We start from the raw sequence: 9119 nt of genomic DNA on the forward strand, positions 1-9119 counted from the left end.
TATAGTGTTAGGAAACATGACTGTGTGAAATTAAACAACCGACCACATAAACTAAAACAAAAGCTTGGAATTTTGAAAAGATGATTCTCAGTCAAATACTCGCCAAACATGTCCTTTTACTTTCCTTTCTTTTTCCATTAATTTCCTTCTGTGACTGTCTATCTGTGTCCTCTCTTTATATAATCCCACTTCTCTTACTCTCTTCATGACCACAATCTCCATAGCTAAGAAGGCCTCTGTGATCCCTCCTTTAATTTCTTTCTCAAAGTACTCTCTCCCCATAATGGCTTCTAAAGTTTTGATGCCAAACATTCCAAGTATGAATCATGTTGCATATTCAGGGAGCATGGTACCCCGGTCTCATTCTTCTGGGCAGCTTTGTTTGCCCAAGAAGAGGGCTGACACCACTGCTTTTAGATCACAGTCGCATGTTTCTTCTTTTATAACACCAGCCATGTCAACAGAATTAGCCAAGACTAGTTCTAGCACTAGCAGTTCTAGTTTGGCTCACATGTGGAGAGAGGTTCAAGGATGCAACAACTGGGACGGCCTTGTCGAACCCTTGCACCCTTTTCTCCGGCAAGAGATAATTCGATATGGGGAGTTTGTCACCGCTTGTTATGAGGCCTTTGACCTCAACCCTAAATCCAAAAGATATTTGACTTGCAAGTACGGGAAGAAGAACTTGTTTAGAGAGGTTGGAATGGGAAATTCCGATTACGAAGTCACCAAGTACATATACGCCACTCCGGATGTCAACATTCCGATCCAAAATGAACCCTCTTGCGGGCGTTGGATTGGATATGTTGCTGTATCTTCAGATGATGCGGTTAGGAGACTTGGGAGGAGAGACATAGTCATTACATTTCGAGGAACAGTAACAAACCCGGAGTGGATATCAAATCTCATGAGCTCACTGACCCCGGCAAGGCTAGACCCCAATAATCCACGCCCAGAAGTGAAAGTAGAGTCTGGTTTTTTGAGTTTGTACACTTCAAATGAAAGTGATAACAAGTTCGGACTAGGAAGTTGCCGCGAACAGCTTCTATCCGAAGTATCAAGGCTCTTAAACAGGTACAAAGGTGAGGAACTTAGCATTTCCTTGGCAGGGCATAGTATGGGAAGTTCATTGGCTCTTCTCCTTGCTTATGATATTGCCGAGCTTGGATTGAATAGGCTCGACCCGAAACTGGACGTGCCAGTAACGGTTTTTTCATTTGGAGGGCCAAGAGTAGGAAACTCCAGCTTCAAGGAGAGATGTGAGGAATTAGGGGTAAAAGTTTTGAGAATTGCAAATGTTAATGATCCCATCACAAAGTTACCAGGGGTTCTTCTCAACGAAAACCTTAGGGTTTTTGGAGGGAGATATGAGTTTCCATGGAGCTGTTCATGTTATGAACATGTGGGTGTTGAAATAGCACTAGACTTCTTCAACATGCAAAACCCTTCATGTGTTCATGACTTGGGATCCTATATCAGCTTACTCAAATGTCTAAAGAGAGATCAGGTTCAAAAGGATGAAGAAAATCTTTTCAATCGAGCAAGGGAATCGATATTAAGTAGGGCTCAAAATATTAACATGGAGCCCTTGAAAAATGCTGCAAGCAATGTTGTAAACTTGGTTCAGTCTCAAAGAACTGAATTCTTGAAGGATGATACAATCTTAGGGTTGATGAACTCCTTCGCCTTGTATATTCTTTTATAGGTAGAGGAGCTTAATGTTCTGTAAATTAAGAATTAGATTCAGTATTAGTATTTTAGGGCAAAGATTTTGTAGCTTTAAAATAAGCTTTGCTTGAATAAAGAATCAAACTAACCTTTTCTTTAATTTGTTCATATAATATTGTTGGATCCAAGGTAATTAGTTTCTAGAATCACTTCAAACATTTCTAATTTTCACACTTCTTTACTCATTGATATCAGGTTAAGCCCTGAATATCATGATCTGAGACCATAAGTTAATAATTTCTTGGTTAATTAATATATATATATAGACTAGAAGCTCATAAACATATATATAATGTCCATACACAATGTGATCAAGGTTTCATGTTGATTTGGGATGTTCTTCCTCTGATCCTTCCTTCTTCTGATGGCTCTCAACCAAACTGTTTGTGGTGATTAATTCGTCCTTTATTTGAAGCTCAATCATTTCTCTTCTTCATAAGTATGATCTTGGATGAATATTTGGATTGAATTGCTTGGTCGGCACATCATTTTCGTTGGATTTTGAAGATGGTGATCTTAATCCACTAGTGTGAAGAAAATCACTTTAAGTTTAATTGCTTCATGCTATAATTAAAGTAGTAATAAATGCTTTAAATGGCTTGACTTTTTTAAAAAAAATTACTCTACTTGTAATGAAAAATTAGGTAACATATCAATGACTACCATTAATAATTAAATTATAACTTAACTGGTATTAATGTGCGTTTTCTTTTATTTTAAAGAGATTTCGAGTCCGAATTTCTCTTCTTTTACTAAATTGTATCAAATTTCTCTTCTTTTACTAAAGTCATTTACTGTAATGCGAATTACCTTCGGATCGTGCCTTGTTCGTCAAAGATGGGAAGCAAACAAGCAATTCGAGGAGCTACTACTCGCCTGTTGAATGCCCGGAAGAGTACCAGCTGTGTACTCACCATAAAAAAAAAAAAAAAAAAAAAAAATTAAATTAAATAAATACCACCGACCTAGTTGTTTAGAAACCAATCACATCAATCATAACTGTATTCATATTGGTTAGATGGATTGGGACCTGAAAAGTTTTTGGAATTCCTTTAAATAAGCTCTCTATTGCTAAATTTTGTTTTGAATTTCTAAGGAAAAGAAAATATAAGGTTTGAAAGGAAAAATAAAAATTTGTGAGAAGTATCGGAAAGGGGACAATTAGTTATGACTTAGATAAGTAGTTGTGATATGCCGAGATCGACTTACATTTTTTTTAATATAAAAAAATGTTAAATGATACAAATATTTCAAAAAGATAAAAAAATAAAAATTCAATAATTGAATCATTGACTTGATTGAGTTTAATAAACTTGATTAATTTAAATAATACAAAATCAAATGCAACAACAATAAATAAATTGACAAAAAAATTGACAAGTAAAAAAGGTAAAAAAAAAAAAACCTAATCGAGCCCATCTAGGTTAGCATGTCAAATATGCAACCTGGTTGTGATACTAAAGTAACTCCATCGAAAGCGAACTAAATAAAATTATGAAGCTAAATTATCGAAGAATTCAATGTTGAAGGGCAAAAATAAAAAAAGATTAATTGAAAAAAAAACAATGAAAAAAAATTCAAGTCATCTTGGGTAAACCGACTAACCCCATGACCATGGGCACAAGATTGGAATAACTCCAAAAAGAAAAGTTAAAAAAAATCAGGAAGACCAATTCATAATAAATCAAATATTGAATGATGAAATTGAAAAAAAAATCAATTTAAAAAACTGATCTAAAAAATATCAAAGTCAACACGTGTTCACCTTTAAAACTCGTGACCCTAGTCATGAGCCCGAGACTAACCCTATAAAAGACAAAACCTAAAACATAACGAAGAAAACTTAACAAAATATTAAGGGATGAAATTTTTAAAATGCAATAAAAAATGAATCCAAAACAAAAGAAGTAGCAATAAAAATAATGGGGACTAAATTTCATATGAAAATAAGTTGAAATCAAATGCCAATGGATGAAATTAAAAATAAAATTCAAATAAGAAAATGATTAAAAAAACAAATAGCAATTAAAAAAATGAAGACCAAATTTGATATAAAAATTAAATGAAACCAAATGATGAGGGATGAAATTGAAGAAAAAAGTTAATGAAAAAACAAAATAAATAGCACGATGTTTAGTAATATTACTGATAATGTGAAGATTAATAGTTCTTAGTGGTATTATGGATTAATGATATCGAGATCGAGGATGACTAGATCAGGAATAAATTGATGGGTTTTGTATGATCTGTGGTTATGAAGTGTTTCTTATTTTAGTTTGTTTGATTGATGTCGACACTTGAAACTTCTTAAATATAAAGGAAACTCTACTAAAATTTCAGTAAAAATATTGTTAGTTTTACGTAATACCAAAGATAGAAACTGATTAAAACTTAAGAACAAGGTCTTAGTATATCCGGTCGATCGATTGAGTTTCCAAATAAACCGATCAACCATTTTGCGACCAATTAACAAACATTATATTATTTGCGGATTTATTATAAAAGGATTTGTACCCAAATATTGGGGATGTTACAGTTAAAGTTTTGTTGGTTTTTAATTTCATCATTCAATCAAAGTTTATGTTGTTTTATTTTTTGTTTTCAATTTAGCCCTCACTCTTTTGATTTAATTTTTCTTTTGTTAAAGTTTCTTTTAAATTAACCCTCTAAATGAAATTTTTTTTGCCCTCTAATTTATTTTTTATTTCAATTTTCTCCCTCATTCTTTTAATCATATTTTTTTATGGTTTTTTTCTCTGGTTTCATCCTTTGGCCTTTGAAGATTTTGTGGTTATCTTTAATTTTTTTTCTATCAATTTATTCTATTATCATAATTTAGGCCATGGGTTTTGCATACCTTTTTTGAATAAATATTTTTTAAAATAATAATTTTGTTTGTATTTAATTTTTGAATAATTCCTTTTATTTTATATAGGTGAGCTTTATTTTATAAAAATAATATTTATTATGAAATAGTATTTATTATATGTTTGGCCTTGCATAATGTTTTTTTTCCTTTTATTTTATTTAATGTATTTATGTTTCTATTATTTTTTATTGATTTTAATAAACAAATTCAGTAGATACAAATGAGTAACTATCTCATTTTATAAGATCAAATATCTTGACTTATATCTATCTCTTAATTTTTCTTGTTTTTCTTTTGGTTATTGTTAACAACTTTTTGTTTGTTTATTTACATAAATGATTATGGATTTATTTGATCAGATACTTGCATGAGTTTTTTAATTTATACTTTGAATTTCTTAAAAGAATAGCCTGCATACCCAGGGTATTTTTAAAGAAAAATTTATGACACGCAGTGATACGCAAGTCAAATAGTTAGTTAGTGTGTGTGTATTGTTATTAAATTTAGCTTTATTCGGTGGGTCAGCTAACTGGTTCGCTGACTCAACCTCTAGCTTAAGTCAGGTCTCAAATTAAATAGGATGAGAGTTAACCCAGTGTAATCCAATCGACTCGACGGGTTAACTCGAGATTTGATTAAAATCCAAGTTGATTTTTTTAAAAAAAAAAAAAAACATTGAAAACACGTATTTTTAAATTGACCTTGATTAAATAGATTAACCTGCTCAACTTATAACTCAGGTATTAAGTTGGGTTATGATTTAATAACTTTGAGAAAAAACTATTCCATAGTCTAGGAGCATATATACAATTCTCATCTTTTTTTTCCTGTGTATCTAGATATAATTGTTTTTCTACTATGGTGTAATTATTTGGTAGTTGTTTTTCTACTATGAATGCCATAAAATCTTCCAACAATTAGGAGAATTATGTGAGTTGGATGTTGAAATATTAACCTTGCAAACTTCAGCTTATAATGTAAGAGAGCAAAATCACCTTAGATTTTGACTATTTTTTAAAGAATCGTTCAACCTTAGGATTCTAGATATTAGGTAGACTGTACGGATTCTAGATACCAATGGTTAAATAATTTCAAATGTTCATATGATAGCTGTTTTTTCATGCATTTATAACAAATTTGAACACCTTAAATTGTAAGACCACAAGGCACAAGATATTGTCAGCATCATTCGAGGTTTCGGGGAACTTAGCCCTAATGAACAAGAATTGAGTTACGAGTGAGGTAGCAAACCAAAACCGAGTTAAGAACCAGAAAACAAATTAATGCTATGGCTTTTTTTGCGAGTACAATGAAGATTTGAGGGTCAATTTCTGAGTTTGCACACTACTGTTGACTGGACTTTTGGCATATTTTTCATGAAGCTAATGTGTTTTACTCATGATAGTTGAGTTAACGTGCTAATTATTTATTATATATTACCCTATTAAAGAAAGCACCTTAGGCATTGTTATGGTCTAATTCTATACGCTAATCTCTACTTTTCACTTCAATATTCCAAAAATATAAACATGCTTCACATAAGCAACGATAGTGCACTTTCTCATTTGTCCACCATCCTCATCCTAATTTGGTACTTGTGTGATTCCGATCGTGCACTAAGGAGGGGAGTGGGTGAGATTTAATGGATGATTAATATATATATAAATTATATATATATTTGTTAATATATCACCTTGGCTCAAACGTTTTTAGAGTTTTAAAGTCGTACAAACATGTTGTCTTTTTAATTTTTATTATTTTAATGAGGAAGAATATAGATAATGAGATTTGAATTCATAACTTTTCTGTTTTTAAAATTTTGATATCATATTGAAGAACTATTTTTTTTATGATAATATCAAAGAATTATCTTAACCTAAAAAATTAAATTGTATGGTGAAGTTTGTATTTTATATTACTTTTTAATCAAAAAATAATTTATATGTCCCAAGCTTAAACTAGGGGTGATCATTCGGTTTGGTTCAGTTTTTACCTATAAAAAACAACCAAACCGGTTTTTAAAAAAAAAAACCGAAACCGAGTCAAATCGACCAGTTTCGGTCCAGTCCGGTTCGGTTCTTGATTTCAAAAAACCGAGAAAACCTATACGCTCATATTTCTTCTCGAACTCGCCAGTAGTCTTTTCACAAATATTGTTTTCCCTGCATTGTGCAAACTACAAATAACCAAAAGCCAAAAATCAACACAACTGATTTCAATTAAAAAATAAAAATAAAATCAACATCCCAAATCCAAAACTCTGCTATAAATCAAAACCCTAAATTTCTTGCAAAATAAACATGGTTTTTCCTATATTTTTCAAATACCTAAATGCCAAAAATCCAAACCTGATTTTTTAAAATCAAAACCCCAAATCTTCTTATACAGATAAATCTTATCTTCCCTGCATTTTAAAGAATACCCAGAAGCAAATGGAAGCAATGGTCTTCCTTTTCATTCTCGACAAGTTCAATAGTTCTCTTCCATCTACTCCTTTTCAACTTCTCATAATAATTCTTAGCTGCAACAGTCAAATAGTCTTCCTCAGCTACAAAGATCAACATCCTCTCGCACCCAAGCCTAGCAAGATCCTTTACACCCGAATTCATCTTAGGATCAAGAGGCGAGAGGGGGCTGCTTCTAAGTCTAGGGAGAGGGAGAGGCGAGAGGGGCTGCTTCTAAGTCTAGGGGGAGGGCGAGGGAGAGAAAGAGGGAGAGGGAGTGGGAGAGGGGGCTGCTAGTGGCTAGGGTTACTGGGGGGGATTTTTCTATTTATAGACTTTTTTTGAACCGGTTCGGTTCGGTCCGGGTTAACCGGTTCTTGCATTATAAAACCGAAAATCAAACCGAACCGGGATTTTTTCTAACTATTCTAATCGGTTTAATCGGTTTTTTTTCTCGGTTTGGTTTTTTCGGTTAATTTTTTTTTGGTTTTATCGGTTTATTCGGTTTTCCGGTTTTTTTACACACCCCTAGCTTAAACTACTAAATGATTTAATACTTACATGTAAAAACGTTCCTTTTAGTGTCTTTTTTTATTTATTTGTTTTTAGAGGGGAAGCAAATTTTGAAAGTAATTTTGAGGGTATTTTTCAATTTCTAATATATATTTATTTTAAAATTATTTTCGAAATTGAAAGTAATAATATGTATTTTTTTAATTTTTAAACAAAAACAAAATATTATTTTCATTGAATATTATCTTGGAAATAATTAAAATTTCCAAAAGAAATTAATTTTCAGTTTTCACCAAAAAAAATAAAAAATATTTTCCTTCATCTTTTCCTCTGGAGCATATATATCAAGATTTAAGAAAAATCATTTTTTTGTTGATACTTAATTTAGCGTTATATATATCAAGATTTAAACCATTATTTTCATTATTTTTTTTGGGTGGAAAAGGATCACATTTTATTGGAATTAAAGCATAACGAGTAAAACAATGACACGCCTAATGATGTATGGAAGCTGGAAAAATAAAGAACGTTTATTTAAAGATTATTGGATAATTTTTTCTTTTTATTTTATTGATTATGAGCCTGTTTGATAGTATTGTAAAGGTTTTTTTTTTAAGCTAACAATGACACACCTAAGAATATTGATTTAAATAATTTTTATATACCTGCTACACATCATTAAAACTATATCCTTCAACCACAGTTTTAAACCTTTATCCCCTAATCACTAAATTATGCTTTATCAATTAACACTTCACTTTCAGAAATAAAAAATTATAATAGTATTTAAAAATCATGTCAAAAATTCATAATAATACTTCAGAACCATGTCAAAACTTAGAGAGTGAATCTGGTAAGTCTTTTCAAAGTGTCAAAGAAAAAAGAAAAGAACTAAAAAAAAAGGTCAGGCACATGTGGGCCTAGAGGCCAGACCCGCATGCATGGCCTTCTTTATTTTTTTGAAAAACAAAATACATAGATGATAGATCATTCGTTTAAAAATAATGGTAACAAGTCGCTCAAACCTGCAAATGATTAAAAAAATATATTAATATGTTTTATTATTCATATAAACAGTAAAATACTATATAAAAAAACCTTAAGTTTATTTAGAGTGTGTCTGTTTTTGTGGTTGCTTCTGCTTTTAAGACAAATCACAATTTAATGTTGTTTGGTTAAACTTGAAACACCATTTAGAACTCGTGAGACTCATAATTTATTGCGTTTTAACCACAAGTTATGAAAAAAAACATTGTTAACTAGGTTTATAACTCAGATCTTATCCACCAACAACCTCCAATTCCAAAAAGACCTATTGGTTTTTATACTTCCCAAAATACCTCCATCCTTTCCATCCTTGCCATCTTTTGTTCATTTCCATTGTACCTTTTTTCATTCATTCCAATCTTTCATCTTTTTTTCCAGATCTAACATATCTTTCATCAAATAATTTTCACAAATCTATTATCCATTACTTTTTTCTATCAAACAATCTTCATTAGAGAGTTTGTTTGTGAGATAATTCTTCCTAACTGAGATCTATCAAGAGAAAAAAATACCTGGCT

The 9119-nt window shown here is 31.2% G+C and overlaps 1 protein-coding gene across 1 annotated transcript; it reads left to right on the forward strand.

The window, feature by feature from the left end:
* The first annotated feature begins 211 nt into the window (after window positions 1-211).
* Window positions 212-1828, forward strand: LOC7489917 (galactolipase DONGLE, chloroplastic). Its single transcript, XM_002301601.4, has one exon. The coding sequence runs from the start codon at window positions 284-286 to the stop codon at window positions 1703-1705; it is 1422 nt and encodes a 473-aa protein (XP_002301637.3). The 5' UTR covers window positions 212-283; the 3' UTR covers window positions 1706-1828.
* Window positions 1829-9119: the final 7291 nt, after the last annotated feature.

The sequence above is a fragment of the Populus trichocarpa genome, chromosome 2 (assembly GCF_000002775.5).
Source record: "Populus trichocarpa isolate Nisqually-1 chromosome 2, P.trichocarpa_v4.1, whole genome shotgun sequence".
Taxonomy (NCBI): Eukaryota; Viridiplantae; Streptophyta; class Magnoliopsida; order Malpighiales; family Salicaceae; genus Populus; species Populus trichocarpa.